This window comes from Bos grunniens, chromosome 6, assembly GCF_055505025.1.
Source record: "Bos grunniens cultivar Pamir isolate PY7600 chromosome 6, Bosgru_T2T1.0, whole genome shotgun sequence".
In the NCBI taxonomy this organism is placed as follows: Eukaryota; Metazoa; Chordata; class Mammalia; order Artiodactyla; family Bovidae; genus Bos; species Bos grunniens.
The window spans coordinates 520430-538920 of NC_141170.1; the positions used below are offsets into that span (position 1 = coordinate 520430).

General features: G+C 51.4%; 1 protein-coding gene across 1 annotated transcript in view; it reads right to left on the bottom strand.

The window, feature by feature from the left end:
• Positions 1-18112, bottom strand: part of LOC147370141 (transmembrane emp24 domain-containing protein 11) — a 29228-nt gene extending 11116 nt beyond the window's left edge. Inside the window, exons 1-2 of the mRNA XM_086404446.1 lie at positions 17917-18112; positions 5360-5460 (exon numbers count right to left, since the gene is read on the bottom strand). Coding sequence (XP_086260572.1) covers positions 5360-5460; positions 17917-18040 — 225 coding nt within the window. The 5' untranslated portion in view covers positions 18041-18112. The remainder of the gene's footprint in view (positions 1-5359; positions 5461-17916) is intronic.
• Positions 18113-18491: the final 379 nt, after the last annotated feature.

Here is an 18491-nt window from a genome sequence, read left to right on the forward strand (position 1 = left end):
AAACTATTTAGAAGGTAACATAGGAGCAAGTCTAGATGACCTTGGGTTTGGTTATGACTTTTTAGGTACAACACCAAAGGCACGATACATGAAAGAATTGAGAAGCTGGACTTAATTAAATTAAACTTCATTAAACATTTAACATTAATGTTTAAACACTGAATTTCATTAAAATTGAAGAGTTCTGCTTTGCAAAAGAAAGCGCTGTCTGTCAAGAGAGTGAAGAGATGAGCCACAGACTGGGAGAAACTGCTTGTAAAAGACATATCTGATAATGTACTGCTATCTAGAATCTACAAAGAATTCTGAAAACAGCAAGAAAATGAACAAATCAGTTGAAAAATGGGCAAAAGATCTGAATAGACAACACACCAAAGAAGACATACAGATGGCAAATAAGCCATATTTGCCATCAACAAGCATCATATATCGTTAGGGCCTTGCCGATTAAAAACAACGAGATGCTTCACACCTATGGGAATGGCAAAAATACAAAACAACCCACAACACTAAATGCTGGCAAGAATGTAGAGCAACAGCAACTCTTGTCATTTCTAGTGGGAATGCAAAATGGCGTAGTCTGGTGGTTTCTTAGGAAACTAGACACACATTTACCATACAAACCTGCCATTGTGCTGTTTATTTACCAAAGTAAGATGGAAACTTATGTCCACATGAAAACCTGCACACAAATGTTTATGGCAGCTTTATTTATAAAAGCCAAAATTAGGGAGCTATCAAGATGTCCTGCTGCATGTGAATGCACCAGGCAGCCATGGTTTGCATCTTGACAATGGAATATTATACAGCGCCAAAAAGAAACGAGCTCTCAAGTCATGAAAAGACATGGAGGCGGCTTAAGTGCGTATCCCAAGTGAAGGACGCCAACTTGGGAAGTCTGCCTACTGTATGGCTCCAGCTATATGACACTCTGGGAAAGGCAAAACTATGGAGACAATGAAAAGATTAGTGGTCGCCAAAGGTTGGGGGCGGGGGAGGGGAATGAAGAGACGGTTCCAGAGGATTTGCATGGGAGTGAAACTGTTCCGTGTTGATACGGTGATGATGGACACGTTCATCACACCCGTAGATGTACGACCCCAAGGATGAAACCTAACATGAACTCTGGGCTTTGGTGAAGAGGATGCCTCCGTGCAGCTCGTCAGTTACACCACTGCAGCATGCGGTGCTCCTGCTGGGAGAGGAGGGAATGTGGGAATGCTGTGCTTTCTGCAGAATTCTGCTGTGAACCTAAAGCTGCTTGAGAAGACTGTTAAATCACTTCAAAAACAGGTATATGTTGCACATAGAAAAATGCAGCCAAGATTCTCCTTTTTTAAGTCTTTCCATTTTGATTTGAAGAAAATTAAAGCATCTTGCCATGTGCTTAATTTCACTTAACAGATTGTTGATAGGAAATTTTGTTAAATAAAACTGCACTCAAAAGTCAGATTTTCCAATTGATTTCTAATTTTTTATGAAAAACAGCACTCTTTCCTGAAAAAATATTCATGGATGATTCATCACCTGTTAACTTCAATTTCTGAGCCTCAGTGTCATGTCAGGGTTCTGCTTCCAGTGAACATTCGAGTCAGCAAACATATTTTGAGTCCCTGTTAGTTTGGCATGTTGAGAAAAGACGTGCTTGAGTTTAAACCTCAGTTTTTCCTCTTGCTGATGACGTGATCTGGTACAGGTCGTTTCACCTCTCAGGACCTCAGGTTTCCCTTCTACAGAATGGAATAGAAATACTGGACACAGAATAATGAGAAACGGAATATAAAATGCACAGTGTGAGTGAGGCATGTGTCTTGTCATCGTCTGCCCCAACAACCTCACCAGCCTGAAAATCACGGTGCCATAGGCATGGACACACCTTCTTGTGAGCACCCGAGAGCACCTTTTGCCCGGCACACCCTCCCAAGTAGGAACAACCAGAGTCCTTGTGGGGTGCCGATCGAGGTCTTCTAAGGGGGTGCTCAGTTCAGTTCAGTCACTCAGACATGTCTGACTCTTTGCAACCCCATGGACTGCAGCACGCCAGGCTTCCCTGTCCATCACCATCTCACGGAGCTTGCTCAAACTCATGTACATTGAGACAGTGATGCCATCCAACCATGTCATCCTCTGTCACCCTCTTCTCCTCCTGCCTTCAATCTTTCCCAGCATCAACTAACTCATTGGTCTTTTCCAATGAGTTAGTTTGTCGCATCAGGTGGCCAAAGTATTGGAGTTTCAGCTTCAGCATCAGTCCTTCCAATGAATATTCAGGACTGATTTTCTTTAGGATTGACTGGTTTGATTTCCTTGCTGTCCAAGGGACTCTCAAGAGTTTTCTCCAACACAGTTCAAAAGCATCAGTTCTTCGGCACTCAGCTTTTTTTATGGTCCAACTCTTAGATCCATACATGACTACTGGAAAAACCAAAGCTTTGACTAAATGGACCTTTGTCAGCCAAGTAATGTCTCTGCTTTTTAATATGCTGTCTAGGTTGGTCATAGCTTTTCTTCCAAGGAGCAAGCATCTTTTAATTTCATGGCTGCAGCCACCACCTGCAGTGACTTTGGAGCCCAAGAAAAGAAAGTCCATCATTGTTTCCATTGTTTCCCCATCCATTTGCCAGGAAGTGATGGTACCGGACGCCATGATCTTAGTTTTCTGAATGTTGAATTTTAAGCCAACATTTTTGCTCTCCTCTTTCACTTTCATCAAGAGGCTCTTTACTTCTTCTTCACCTTCTGCCATAAGGGTGGTGTCATCTGTGTATCTGAGGTTATTGGTATTTCTCCCAGCAATCTTGATTCCAGCTTTTGCTTCATTCAGCCCAGCATTTCACATGATGTACTCTGCATAGAAGTTAAATAAGCAGGGTGACAATATATAGCCTTGACGTATTCCTTTCCCGATTTGAAACCGGTGTGTTGTTCCATGTCCGGTTCTAACTGTTGTTTCTTGACCTGCATACAGATTTCTCAGGAGGCAGATAAGGTGGTCTAGTATTCCCGTTTCTTGAAGAATTTTCCAGTTTGTTGCGACCCACACAGTCAAAGGCTTTGGCATAGTCAATAAAGCAGAAATAGATGTTTTTCTGAAACTCTCTTTCTCTTTCTATGATCCAGCAGATGTTGGCAATTTGATCTCTGATTCCTCTGCCTTTTCTAAATCCAGCTTGAACACCTGGAAGTTCACAGTTCACGTATTGCTGAAGCCTGGCTTGGAGAATTTGAGCATTACTTTGCTAGCATGTGAGATGAGTGCAATTGTGCAGTAGTTTGAGCATTCTTTGGCATTGCCTTTCTTTGGAATTGGAATGAAAACTGACCTTTTCCAGTCCTGTGGCCACTGCTGAGTTGTCCATATTTGCTGGCATATTGAGTGCAGCACTTTCACAGCATCATCTTTTAGGGGGTGCTCAGTTCAGTTCAGTCGCTCAGTTGTGTCCGACTCTTTGCGACCCCATGAATCGCAGCACGCCAGGCCTCCTTGTCCATCACCAACTCCCGGAGTTCACTCAAACTCACGTCCATTGAGTTGGTGATGCCATCCAGCCATCTCATTCTCTGTCATCCCCTTCTCCTCCTGCCCCCAATCCCTCCCAGCATCAGAGTCTTTTCCAATGAGTCAACTCTTCACATGAGGTGGCCAAAGTATTGGAGTTTCAGCTTTAGCATCTGTCCTTCCAAAGAACACCCAGGACTGATCTGATCTCCTTTAAATTGGACTGATTGGATCTCCTTGCAGTCCAAGGGACTCTCGAGAGTTTTCCCCAACACCACAGTTCAAAAGCATCAATTCTTCGGCGCTCAGCTTTCTTCACAGTCCAACTTTCACATCCATACATGACCACTGGAAAAACCATAGCCTTGACTAGACAGGCCTTTGTTGGCAAAGTAATGTCTCTGCTTTTGAATAGGCTATCTAGGTTGGTCATAACTTCCCTTCCAAGGAGTGCTAGCATGTGAGAAATACTAAAGCCAGAGCTGTGTCTTGTCCTCATACTGCCCAATGGAGAGAGCCTTCCTGACCACCAAGGCTTTGCAGTGAGGGTTTTCTCTCCTAGGCCATGCCAAATGTGGAGACATTGGTGGCGCTAATAGTAAAGAACCCGCCTGCCATTGCAGGACAGGCAGGAGACTCGGGTTCGATCCCTGGGTTGGGAAGATCCTCTGGTGAAGGGAATGGCAACCCACTCCAGTATTCTTGCCAGGAAAACCCCATGGGCAGAGGAACCTGGCGAGCTACAGTCTGTGTGGTTGCAAAGAGTCGGATATGACTGAGCATCTGAGCAGCATGAAAAATGACAGAATAGGACAGCAGAGATTTGTGTTTTGGTTTAACTGGGCAGGAAGTGAAGGAGGAGGGTATCAGGTGGAACAGGCAGCTGTGCTAGAACTGGGAGAATGGACCCAGGGGAACTCTTGTCACAGGGTGCCCAGGGCACCAGGAGAAGGCTGCTACAGCCAGCAGGAGTCAGGGGTCCAGTGGTCCAGCTGGACTGAATCTCCTGGTCTCCACGTGCGTGGGGGCATCACAGGTCTGGCTTGAGCACAGCTCTCCTGAGGAGTGGAGCCCAGGCCCGTCCGTGTCAAGCACCCTCCTCTTCTTGCCGTCTGTGCTGCGGGGCTCTGCTCCACCACTAACCTGCCACCCTGTGAGCACATTCCCAGGACAAGTCCAAGGGGAAGTGGCTCCCACAATCCTGTTGGAATTATTGGAAGGGCAGGCCACAGTACTGTACCTTGAGCCGGCCTGGTGGGGAACAACGTCGGCTACGACGTCGGACCAGGAGAAAACAGGCTTAAAGCAGTCAGGCAGCTACTCAAGAGTCAGCCTGTAGATGGCCGTCTGCAGTGACACTTGGCCCTGACTCCAAGGTCCACGTTCTTCCCTTTTGACCTTGGTGCCTTTTCTCCCCTGCTAACTCCCAGCAAGGAAGCGCCTTAGGAGGCCAGACAGACGCAGAGACTGCCACGTGCCTACAGAGACCCCGCCGGATGGGAGGAGGGAAGGGTGGCCTGAGCAGCCCTTGTGTCTGGATAAGGCGCAGCTCCTGCAAGACCAGAAGCGCAGGTTGGCCTGGTTCCTTCTGCCGGGCAAGAGTAGCAGGACCTCGGGGCAATGAGCGTGGGGCCTGCCCTCTGTACTGCTTTGAGCTTTCGCTTTGAGTAGTCCCTGCTGCTCAGCTGGACTGTAGGCACTTCCCACGTTTTGGTGTGGTCCTTTGTCAGGATCACACTCATTAAAAATGAAATGCTGGGTGGTGAGCACTTGTGTAGAGATTTAAAAAGTCTGTGGGCATACATGACACATGACTTTTTAGAAAATAATTTCAGTAACAAGACAAAAAGTGTGTTTTACCTCATCGCTGTAAGTTGTAATGGTCACAAACATTCCCAGACCAGGAGCAGATTCAAGGAAGTCGTGTCTGCCTAAGTCCCATTGTTGTATCTTGAAACTCCCTGTTTCAAAGACATGACATTTATTATAAAATAAATTAATAGTTATATATGGAGTTCCAATTGAGCTATTTCAAATCCTGAAAGATGATGCTGTGAAAGTGCCACACTCAATATGCCAGCAAATTTGGAAAACTCAGCAGTGGCCACAGGACTAGAAAAGGTCAGTTTTCATTCCAGTCCCAAAGAAAGGCAATGCCAAAGAACGCTCAAACTACTGCACAATTGCACTCATCTCATACGCTAGTAAAGTGATGCTCAAAATTCTGCAAGCCAGGCTTCGGCAGTACGTGAACTGTGAACTTCCAGATGTTCAAGCTGGTTTTAGAAAAGGCAGAGGAATCAGAGATCAAATTGCCAGCATCCGCTGGATCATGGAAAAAGCAAGAGAGTTCCAGAAAAACATCTATTTCTGCTTTATTGATTATGCCAAAGCCTTTGACTGTGTCGATCACAATAACCTGGAAAATTCTGAAAGAGATGGGAATACCAGACCACCTGATCTGCCTCTTGAGAAACCTATATGCAGGTCAGGAAGCAACAGTAAGAACTGGACATGGAACAACAGACTGGTTCCAAGTAGGAAAAGGAGTATGTCAAGGCTGTATATTGCCACCCTGCTTATTTAAATTCTATGCAGAGTACATCATGAGAAACGCTGGGCTGTAGGAAGCACAAGCTGGAATCAAGATTGCCGGGAGAAATATCAATAACCTCAGATATGCAAATGACACCACCCTTATGCAGAAAGCGAAGAGGAACTAAAAAGCCTCTTGATGAAAGTGAAAGTGGAAAGTGAAAAAGTTGGCTTAAAGCTCAACATTCAGAAAACTAAGATCATAGCATCTGGTCCCATCACTTCATGGGAAATAGATGGTGAAACAGTGGAAACAGTGTCAGACTTTATTTTTGGGGGGCTCCAAAATCACTGGAGATGGTGACTGCAGCCATGAAATTAAAAGACGCTTACTCCTTGGAAGGAAAGTTATGACCAACCTAGATATCATGTTCAAAAGCAGAAACATTACTTTGCCAACAAAGGTCCGTCTAGTCACAGCTATGGTTTTTCCAGTGGTCATGTACGGATGTGAGAGTTGGACTGTGAAGAAGGCTGAGCACCAAAGAATTGATGCTTTTGAACTGTGGTGTTGGAGAAGACTCTTGAGAGTCCCTTGGACTACAAGGAGATCCAACCAGTCCATCCAAAAGAAGATCAGCCCTGGGTATTCTTTGGAAGGAATGATGCTAAAGCTGAAACTCCAATACTTTGGCCACCTCATGTGAAGAGTTGTCTCATTGGAAAAGACTGATGCTGGGAGGGATTGGGGGCAGGAGGAGAAGGGGACGACAGAGGATGAGATGGCTAGTTGGCATCACTGACTGAATGGACATGAGTCTGAGTGAACTCTGGGAGTTGGTGATGGACAGGGAGGCCTGGAGTGCTGCGATTCATGGGGTCACAAAGAGTCGGACACGACTGAGTGACTGAACTGAACTGAACATGATTACTGAAAAATGAAGTTTTCAAATTATCCAAATCAGAAAAAAGCTGCTATTTTGAACAGCTTAGTCATGTACAGGTGTGAGAGTTGGACCATAAAGAAGGCTGAGTGCCAAAGAATTGATGCTTTTGAACTGTGGTGCTGCAGAAGACTCTTGAGAGTCCCTTGGGGTGCAAGGAGATGCAACCAGTCCATCCTGAAGGAGACCAGTCCTGAGTGTTCACTGGAAGGACTGAGGCTGAAGCTGAAGCTGAAGCTCCAGTACTTTGGCCACCTGATGCGAAGAGCTGACTCATTGGAAAAGACCCTGATGCTGGTGGGGATGGAAGGGGATGGCAGAGGTTGATGGTTGGATGGCGTCACCGACTCAGTACATGTGTTTGAGCAAGCTCCAGAAGATAGTGAAGGACAGGGAAGCCTGGCATGCTGAAGTCCATGGGGTCACAAAGAGTCAGACACAACTGAGTGACTGAACAGCGACTTATCTTAGCGATCAGCTCCGGTAGTGGCGTCAGAAGATTCTAGCATGTAGAGTTTTGGGTGCGGTTCTCATTGTTCACCAGTCACTTTGCCACTCCATTGCATCTGTCCGAGGTCTGCTGACAATAATGAGCCCACAGAAGCTTTGCCCCTGAAGGGTACATGTCCTGTGGTGGGACCGTGCCTTGCCCACGGGTCTGCTGCCTCTGCCCTCCTCCTGTAGCTCTGCCTACCTGCTGCTGGCACAGTGTCGGAGAAGACTTGCCTGACTTCCCCACAGAATCCGTGCGCGTCCACCACACCCCTGCCCTGTCACCTGCTTCCTCTTACAGCATATTTAGCATCTTTGACGTCTTATGTTTCCTGTTGTCTGTTCTCTGTGAGAAGGAAGACACTGTCTGTGTTGCTCATCTGCCCTCAGCTCGTCCGGCTGCTGTCACCCTCTTGAAGGGAGCTGCTCGTCACGCGCCTGTCGGATGACCCGCTGGCTCTGAAGGACAGCTGGCCCCCCAGCAGCGCAGGTTGAGCCATGCAGGTCGGCTTGTGTTCTATGTGGGATTTCTGCAGGGTAGTAAACTGCACGACTCTCGGCTGCCTGAACCCGGGGCTGTGGACCCGCAGATGTGGAGGGCCCCGCAAGTTACACGTGGCTTTCTAACTGCTTGGAGGGCCAGCGCCCCACCTGTTCTGTAAAGGGCTGGAGTCCGGGGATGCGCTGTGTCCTCTTTTAAGGGGAGGGTTACAGACAGTCAGGAGCAGGAGGAAGCAATCTTTAAATCTGTGCACGGGGTGTTCTGGGCACCTCCTCTGAGCAGCCTGTGCTTGCCACAAGCCAGAACAAACATAGCAAAACCTTTGCAAACCCAACCATGGTGTGGAAAACAGCCGGGTTTCAGATTGGCCTCTGGGTAGCACACGAGCAGGTAGGCCAGGAGAGTGGCACAGAGCCTCAGGAGAACGATGTTAGGGTGTGTTGTCTGGATCTAGATGGATTGTGCGTGTTTAGTCACTCAGTCGCGTCCGACTCTCTGTGACTCCATGGACTGTAGCCCTCCAGGCTCCTCTGTCCGTGGGCTTCTCCAGGCAAGAATATGGAGTGGGCTGCCATTTCCTTCTCCAGGGGATCTCCCCACCCAGGGACTGAACCCCCGTCTCTTCAGCTCCTTCACTGGGAGCCAGGCTCTGTACCGCTAGTGCCACCTGGGGCCGTAAATGGGTTGAATACTTGCTAAAATAAAACGTTTAAATAAGAACTAATGTCATAACATAATACTCAAAATGTCTAGGATACAGTACAAAATTACATACCATACAAAGAACTAAGAGAACTTCAACTTGCATGAGAAAAGACAGCTAATAGACCCCAGCATCAAAATGACATAGAGTTGAAATTATCTGACAAGAATTTTAAAGTCACCATAAAAGTACATCAGTGACTTTGAACATCCTTAAATGGAAAAGTAGGAAGTCTCAGAAAAAGAGTAGAGACATAAGGGGAAAAAAGGACACATTAGAACAGAAAAAATACAGCATCTGAAATTGAATGGACCCAATAAAAGAGTGAGATGAGAGGAAAGACTTGGCGAACTTGAAACTAGATCAATGAAATAATCGAGTCAGGTCAATGGGTAGAAAAGAGATGGGGACAGAGAAGAACCTCTAACAACCCCATGAACCCATGGGGCACTAACCGAAGGTCCAGGATTTGTGAGTCTGGAGGAGAGGAGAGAGCGAGGGGCTGAGTGAACACATGAGAAGTCAGGACGAGCGACTCCCCAAACTGGGTGAGAGAGACGCCCACAGACTCAAGAGGCTGAGCAGACCCCACAAGGCCAGACTTCCCAGATTCACCACCAGACATGGCACGATTAAGCTCAAGACCAGAGGGAAAAAAAAGAGACCTACGGAAAATAGCCAGAGAGAGACTTCACTGCTGAGTAGGGAAAGTGACCTGAGGAACAGCGGGCCTCCCATCAGAACATGGAAGCCAGAGGAAGGGGCACGCTTCCAAGTGCTGAAAGGGGAAGAAATTGTCAGACGATTCTATTCCCGCCAAAGACACCCTTCAGAATGAAGGCAGAGTATTCCTAAGGTCAAGCAAAACTAGGAAGACTTTTCACTAGGACACCTGCTGTAAAAAGATTGCCAAAGTAACTTCTTAAAACAGAGAAAATGGTAAGAGAATTTGGAATAGCAGCAATGAAGGAGGGAAAATGGGAAGGTCAGCCCCAGGGAAGGGAAACCACAGTAGAATTTTCTCTTCCATTAAAAAAAAAAAAAAAAGTTGTTTGACAGTTGAAGGGAGGTAGGTTAAAAGTAAAAGTATAAAAAAGATGTATCATTGCAATAATCAAAGCTCGTGTGGCTCCATAAATACCAGATAAAGAAGACTCCACAGCAAAGGGAGCGGCCAGGGACACAGAGGGGCCTTATGTGATGACAAAGGGGTCAGTTCAGTACGAAGACAACCATCCTAAATACATCAAAACAACGTGAAGTAGACCGGCTGAAGAGACGTGGACAAGTCCACCGCACCCTGAGGGCTCCCCGCACTCCTCGCGTGGTGGGGCTGCTGGCCGTGGAGGAGCTGACTTGCACTGTCCCCGTGCCTGCTTGGCATTCCCACATGTCTCCCCGGACAGCAGGGTACACATTGCTCTTCAGGTGTGCATGGACGTCTCACCAAGTTGGGCAACAAAGCCCCAAGCCTGCCCTGGCACCTTTGCTGAAGCTGCTGAGTGTTCCTGGAGGAGCACACGGCCAGGCAGGTGGCTTTCCAGGCCCGCGGGCACCTGGAAACATCCAGCTTGTGGTTCCCGTCCTCTGAGAGGACCAGGGCACCCGGGTCTCCTGGGGGCCTCCTTCCGTGCCTCCCACCTCGCCTACGCGGACCTGCTCAGTGTCCCCCGCTTTCACCACGAGCACCCTGGCCCCTGGCCACCCCCGCCTTCCCCGGGCCCGTCAGCAGCCACCCTCCCGACCCCCAGGGCCCTGCTGTGGTCACCATCCCCACACTCACCACCCACGCTCGTCCTGTCCCCGAGCCGCCCCCACCCCGGGCCTGGAGACACGCCGTGTCCTCTTCCGCGGGCCCCCTGCCTGGCGCAGAGGGAGGCTGAAGCTTGGTGAGATCTGTGGGGTGACTGGAAATCAGTCCTGGGTGTTCATTGAAAGGACTGATGCTGAAGCTGAAACTCCAGTACTTTGGCCACCTGATGTGAAAAGCTGACTCATTTGAAAAGACCCTGATGTTGGGAAAGATTGAAGGCAGGAGGAGAAGGGGATGACAGAGGATGAGATGGTTGGATGGCATCACTGACTCAGGGGACATGAGTTTGAACAAGCTCTGGGAGTTGGTGATGGACAGGGAGGCCTGGCGTGCTGCAGTCCTTGGGATCCCAAAAAGTTGGACACGACTGAGCGACTGAACGGAACTGAACTGGACGAGTCCCCAGTACGTGTTCGGAGAAGGCAATGGCACCCCACTCCAGTACTCTTGCCTGGAAAATCCCATGGACGGAGGAGCCTGGTAGGCTGTAGTCCATGGGGTCACTGACAGTCGGACACGACTGAGCGACTTCACTTTGACTTTTCACTTTCATACATTGGAGGAGGAAATGGCAACCCACTCCAGTGTTCTTGCCTGGAGAATCCCAGGGACGGGGGAGCCTGGTGGGCTGCCGTCTATGGGGTCGCACAGAGTCGGACACGACTGAAGCGACTTAGCAGCAGTAGCAGCTGGTACGTGTTCAGTGGCCCGGGGTTCCTGGCCCCGGGAGGCGTCATGCCCCACGGCCGCCACCAGGTGGCAGGAGAGCAGCACTGCCGGCGGGCGAGTGGGCGTGGACAGGACGGTCCCCGCGGGGGGGGGGGGGGCGCGCAGAGCCGGCGCTGCCTGCGGCGACGCTGACGCATATCCCCTGCGGTGTGACGACCCAGTGACCATTGGTACACGGCTTAATGCAGAGCGTAACACATGGTGAGCCTGATGCAAGCACTCGATGAACTATTTCTTAGTTGTTCTTGGGCTTTTCACATGCGGTGTTTCCTGTCAACTCCCATTAGGTCCTACAACCCTGCAAAGTCGGTATAGTAATACCCACGTTTACAGCGGAGGAGAGCGTGAGCTGGAGAGCTTACTGACTTATCAACGCCCTCCAGACCGCAACAGGAGCGTGTGCGCTCAAGTTCTGCGTCGTGCCCGACTCTGCGACTCCACGGACTGTAGCCCACCAGGCTCCTCCATCCATGGGGTTTCCCAGGCAAGAATTCTGGAGTGGGTTGCAATGCCCTTCTCCAGGGGATCTTCCTGACCCAAGGATCAAACTTGACTCTCCTGTATTGGCACATGGGTTCTTTACCACTAAGCCCCCAGGGAAGCCCTAAAGCAAGATGACATGGGGTGAAAACGAGGGAAACCCGCACAGGCTGATTCTCTCAGGCTCGGCAGGTCGCGGGCCGCCTGGCCCCAGCGGCGTGGCGCGCGTGCTAACCCCGCCTGCAGACCTTCTGCGCTGCCCTTGCCCTCCAGACGCCCCTCCTCCTGGGGCTCTACTCAGCGGCCCTGGCGGGGAGCCAGGCTGCCCCCCTCCCCCGCCGAACACCCCCGTCCAGGGTACGCCTGTTGAGGCTCTCAGCTCTCCCCCCACCACCCCCCGACCCCCACGGTGCAGCCATTCAGACTCTCAGCTCTCAGCTCCCCCTCCCTGCCCCGAGGCAGCTGTGTCTTCTGCTCCAGACTCAAGTCCTGAAGGCTGGCGCCCAGGGCCATTTGAGCTGAAACTGGACAAGTGAGACGCAGCCGTGGTGGGAATTTCAGAAAGTAAAAGCCCCCACCACAGGCTTCTGGTGCTTGGTGTTACCCTTCTAGCTTTCCCCACGGGGACACACAGTATATTTTATTAAAAAAATGAGGTCATACTGCACAGCTCTGATTTGATTTTTCCACCAGCTTTTTGCAGCCATCCTTGTGTGTCCTTAAATGCTCTTCTGTAATTTGACTGAGGTCTGTTCAGAGAGCTGAAGAGAGAACCACGTCATGTCCAGCACTGAGCCTGGAGCTGTGCAGACACGAACTGGCCCTGCCGTGTCAGGGGAGCCAGGGCAGGAGCCAGGACGGCCACGGGTGGGGGGGGGTCGCTCAGACCAGCTGTGCGGTCGACCCGGGAGGAGCCTGGCACAAAGGCAGGTGCTTTCGAGGTCACCGTGGACACAGAGCGGCCCCTTCCAGGTGCCCCAGGCTCCCGGGCGCCTTGCCTTCCTTCCAGCCTGTGAAGCTGGCTGAGGTTCTTTCTGTGCAGAGGGAGGGAGGGAGCCCCGGGCCGCTGACACTGAGTGGAGGCGCCCGCGCCCTGTCGGGCCCAGCCAACCAGCAGTCACTACCAAGTCTGCGGCCAGATCACAGCCAGCCTCCAGACGCCTGGTGCCCCTCAGCGCCACGCCCAGCCCTCTGGCCCTCCGACCTGTGAAGACGCAGCGCGTTGTGCCTATACTCCGTCCAGTGCGTGTCCTGTGAATGCGCTCAGCCTGCGTGCAGGGGCCTCCCGTGCGGACCAGGTGCCCATCGCCCCCCGTCGCTGCCGTGCAGTGTCCCGTCCCGTGAACGGATGACCGACTCTCCTCGCCGGCCTGGGCACTCCAGGGTCGGTGTGGGCCCTTTCAGGTTGCGCTGCTCTTAAGGGTCTCCTGAGCTCGTGTGCGTTTCTGTTGGGCAAGTCCTGCGTGTACCCGGATCCAGGCTTGGCGTGTGTTCATCTTCCGGGGGCGCCATGCGTGTCGGGGTGAGGGCTAGGCCCGGAGCCGGGGACCTACACCTGCCAGCACCCCAGCCACTTCCTGTTTTCTGACCCGTGGGTGTGCAGCCGCGTCTAGGGCTGGGCCTTGAGTCGCTGCTGGGCGTGGAGTCAGAGCCTTTCTGCCCGCCCCTGGCCGTTCCCGCATCGCCTCTCCTGTGGGCGGCAGCTGCTCCCCGGCCGGGCCTCCTCCCCTGACCATGGGACAGTCCTCCATCCCGTGGTGTGCAGAGGTGTGATCTTCCTCACACACTCGCTCTGCTGTCAGAACCATGGTGTTGCCAGGAGACGCTGGGAGAGCAGACGCTTCTCTGGGACCTGAGTCCTCGGATCCCTGGCATCTGGAGGGGCCTGAGGCAGGTGGGCACTGCAGCCAACATGGCACGAAACCTGTGCCCAAGAGACTTGTTTGGAAACTTCAGTCAAATTCTGCTTCTCTTAGTTCTTCTTAGCGACGCTCTTTAAAAACAAGCTCCGGGTTTTTTGATGAACTCGGGCAGCAAGGTCTCTCGAGGGGAGAGAGAGAAGAGGGGCGAGGGACTCCAGGGAGCATCAGCTCAGTGACCGCCTGACGGGCACTGCAGCCACCTCCTCGCTGGTCCCTGCAGACACATTAAACCGGGCCGTGAGTTTCTACAAAGGCAGGCGCCAAGCGAGGGGAGAGGCGCCATGCAGCACAGTGACCATGTGCGGGAGACTGTTCATTAAAAGGAAAGCAAGGAGGGAACTCCCTGGAGGTCCAGCCCTCAGGCCTGCACTTCCACTGCCGGGGGCAGCCCTTGGTCGAGGAACAAAGACCCTGCATGCCCCGTGGCCTGGCCAAGAAAAGAAAAGAATTAGAATTCAGAGGCAGTGAAGTCTCTCTCCTGGTCGCTCCCTTCTGAAATGTTCTTGAACGTGACTCTGGCGCTGGGCCAGCTCCTGGGGTTCTGTAGTTTCTTTCCTTCAAGTGCAAAGCTTCCCGGAGACCAGGAGGTGTGGAGGAGGAGGAAGTCAAGGAGGAGGAGGACCGTCAGTCCTCACCGCAGGGGAGCGTGAGGCCTGGGAGCCTCCGCAGCCTCGCCCTTGCCTGAGCCAAGGATTCAGGCACAAGTGGTTCATTACAGGGGTGCCGCCCAGGAGAGGGAGGGAGAAGGGCCAGGTGAGGGGAGCCTGCAGGTGAGGCCTGGCTCAGAGCTCAGAACCTGAGCCAGAGCCCCCACCACGGAGAGGACACAGGGGCTCTCAGATCCTGCACCCCCACACCGGGGTGGTCTGAGCCCTTCCCCTTTTAACCTTCAACACAGGAATTCCAGGCTCTTCTCAGAAATTTCCTCCCTTTCAGGGAAGGGTTGGAGTCAGAGTCGAGGCCACCCTGCTTCCCAGGAAGCCTCAGACAGACCCTGGGAGGCCAAGCTGGCCAGGTTGGAGACGGAGTCCAGGAGGGTGGGAGGAAGTCCGCACACACACCTGTGGCTGTCAGGGGCCACCAGCTGCTCCAGCTCACAGGTGAGGACACGGGGCTCAGAGTCAACAAACGTTGGCGACGGGGGCACCGCCTGCACACGCTGCCCGCCTGCGGTGCCCTTAGCGGCCTCCCCTGGGCACCTGGCTGCTGACTGCTCAGATGCCCTGCGGCCTATTTTTAGCCCCCAGGAGCAAAAACACACTTTCAGGTCCAGATTTGACCAAATGGCCCTGAGGTCGCCTCCCTTCAGCATCTGGAAGGTGTGTTTCCCTGGACCCTTTGGAGCTCCACGTTGGCAGGAGAGAAGGCAGAGCTTCCGCAGGCTCTTCCTGGACACGGGGTGTCCTGACGTGCTCTCAGGTCCCCACAGATCCCCAGAAAGTTTTAACATCTGCTTTCCCACTTTGGTGATCTAAGCATTTATTATAGCGTGTTCTTGATTGGCACTTCTTAACCGAGCAGGATCTGACCTGTGCTCTTATGACCCAGTGTCGCTGAGCGGAAGTCGGGGTGTGATAGGCAGCAAAGGTCTAGCGCTAGTTCAGTGAGGCAGGGAGTGGACACAATTGCCTGTGGAGCAGGCAGCTGCACCGCGCAGAGCCCGCTGTGGTTGGGAATGAATGCACGCTGCCCGCAGACAGCTGAGGTGTAGACGAAGGGCTTGCAACACCCGGTGAACAGAGGCACAGTAGAAGCGCAGCAAAGTTTGTTATAAAAGGATTTTTAAGGGAAATGTTTCGAGAATTGTATTTGGGGGTGTGCTGTTATACTATTTGGCGCATCAAAGTGGGCCGATGATTAAAGATCTGATCATAATTAAAGGAAAAATAATGACAAGAATAGAGACTTAAGTGATGGTCCATCATGTTCAAAATTCTTTTAAAAGACGTTCATAAAAGTAGGAAGCACCTCTGAAGCATCTATTACTAAACTGGCCTCAATGATTTTTGTCTCTTTAACTCTGGTCATATTTATTTTCTTAAAATCTCCTTTGATTACACCAACTTCGGTTTGGTTTATATTTACAAGGTATGTCTTTTCCCATTCGCTCACTTTCAGCCTTTCCATATATTTAAAGTGGTTTGTTTGGAAACAGCGTATAGTCGCGCCTTTTTTGAAGGAAAATGGGTTGCCTTGTTTATTTTTGGCCGTGCCGGGCCTTTGTTGCTGCCCAGGGGCTTTCTCTGGTTGCAGAGCACAGCTCTCAGGCTGAGGCTCAACGGCTGCAACCCTAGAGCTTCAGTTGCTCCGTGGCATGTGGGATCTTCCCGACCAGGGATCGAACCCATGTCCCCTGCATTGGCAGGCGGATTTGTACTCCCTGTGCCACCAGGGAAGTCCCACGTGTTTTTTTTTTAAGTTTAGCGTGACAATCTTTGTCTTTTCATTGGAGAATTTTGCCCATTTACACTTGAAAGTGAACGTGCTGGTCGCTCAGTCGTGTCGGGCGCTCTGTGACCCCGTGGACTATACAGTCATGGAATTCTCCAGGCCAGAATATTGCAGTGGGTGGCCTGCCTTTCCCTTCTCCAGGGGATCTTCCCAACCCAGGGATCCACCCGGGGTTTCCTGCACTGCAGGCAGGATCTTTGCCAGCTGAGCCCTCTTTACTGTGAAACGCAGTTGGGTTTAAGCCACCGTGTCGCTGTTTGCTTTTCATTTGTCCTATTTGTTCCTTGTTCCTCTTCCGCTTCTTTTTTGCCTTTTAAAAAAAACTGAGCATTTTTTCCATTTTTCTCCTTTAGCATATTCGGACTCTAGGACCATATTCTCTTCTAGAGAAAAATTGAAACATATGTCCTGACATGTTTCACATTTTCCCTGTAGTTGCAGTAGACGACGAGTAGCTGACTCTAACTCTGTGTGGCTGCTGGGGGTGGTGGCTGAGGGGACCTCGGGGCAGGGGACAGAGACGGAGGCGGGCGGGAGGTGGGGAGCAGGGCAGGACAAGGAGGGCTGCGCGGAGCCGTGTCCCAGACTCTCGGGAGTCCCTGACTCGGGGCCTGTTCCCGCACAGCTGCCAGACGCCATCCTGCCGCACCTGCCTTCCTGCCTCAGACCCTCACCTGGGCCGGCTGTTTCTTGGGCTTGTGTCGTGGGCATGTCCAGGCCAAGTCTGCACAGCCGGCGGACCACCAGCAGGCTGGTGGGCAGGCCGCTCCTGTCCCTGTCCTCCTCCTCTGCCCCTGCGAGTGCAGGTTGGAAACCCCCCAGGTTACCAGGAGAACAGCCAGCTGCCGGAGAGCCAGGGACTCGGCGCGGCCTGGGGGCAAGAGGGTCCGGGCCGGGGAACAGCAGCAAACACGGTGCCTTCTGTGTGCCTGCTGGCTTCCAGGAGCCTTGCAAGTATCAGTCCCATCCTCATCACAACAGAAAGGAATCGGTGTTGTTATTTTTTATCCCACTTTGCAAATGCAGCAGAGAGGCTAGGAGCTTGCCCAGGGCAGATGGCGATTCCCGGCAGCTCTGGGGTTAGATCCGGGTGGTTTTGTTAACTCCCTGCGGCCATAGACACAGCTTCTGCCCACTGCAGCCGCAGACACAGGAGAGGTCTTCACCTGCCTTCTCCCCATCCCTCACCCCAGGCTCTCACCCTGCAGTCTCTCTCTTTGCATCCACGCTTGCTGCATCTCCTGGGGTTTTTGCAGGATGAGTTTAACACTTTGCAACAGAACACTCAGATGTGATGGCCAAGATAAATTGAGAGGAGAATTCAACAACATTCAACGTAAGGCTGAGTTGTGTGTAAAAATACGTAATCAGCACTTGTGGAAAATGCTGCTAGATTGAGCTCCTGCTTCTCTTTTTATGTCATAAAATCAGCCTCCTGTTATGAGGCTGAAGTTCAGAAGACACCCTGACCTCTGTTGCTTTGTCTTGCGTTACTGAACCAGTCTAGAGACCTTGGTCATCTTGCAAGAATTCAACCACAATCAGCATGATTCATGGCATCAGAGATTGTTTAACTGAAGGAGACCTGACAACCGGAAAAACAAATCAAGCCTGGGTTCTGTGCTCTTGTGTCTGGCTTTCCTGTTTTATGAATTACGCAATTCACTCTTAAGCCTATTTTCAAGTCAGTTTTGCATAATTTGATATGCAAAAAACGTCTCAAGAGAAAACTGTACAGGGTGATTCTCTCTGCCAAATAACTTAAACATCAAGAAGTTAGCATAATAACCTTAATAGCCATAAGACAGCACCCTGAGTTCAATGTTCAGCAACTCATTTAACCCACCTGTTATCAGGGTGTCGCTCGGAATGTCTTCTATTATGCATTTCTCCTCTCGTTCCCCAGCGTGGAAGTAAAAAGCAGTTGAAAGCGAAAAACAAAAACTCAAAAGAAACGTTAACTTGTGCATTTCTGTTGCTTTAGCCACCCCTGTACTGCCTCTTTGGAAATGGATCAACTGCAGGCGGTACTGCCTGCGGAGTATTTGTATTTCACTGGTTCGTTGTTTGTAAATTGATTTTTGTGAGAAGTGACACGTGGTGGCTGCACCTGGGCAGGTGATTGCAAGTCCCAGGGAGCCCCAGGGCCGCGCTCTGTGCGACATCAGCATTCCTTGGGACCTGCTCCTTTTAAGGACTTTGAAGTGCTCCGAGGGAATGAAAGAAGGTGAGGCCGAGGGACAAGCCGAGGAGGGCTCCCCAGAGTGCCACACGCAGCGCACGCCCAGTGATGGCCGCTTGGCAGGAGGTCAGGGAGGGAGGCTGGCGAGGATGCAGGGTGGAGGAAGATGCAGGTGCTGAAGGGAGAGCTTCCGGCCCGGGATGGGGCCAGACGAGAGCCTGACTGTGACCCCAATCCTC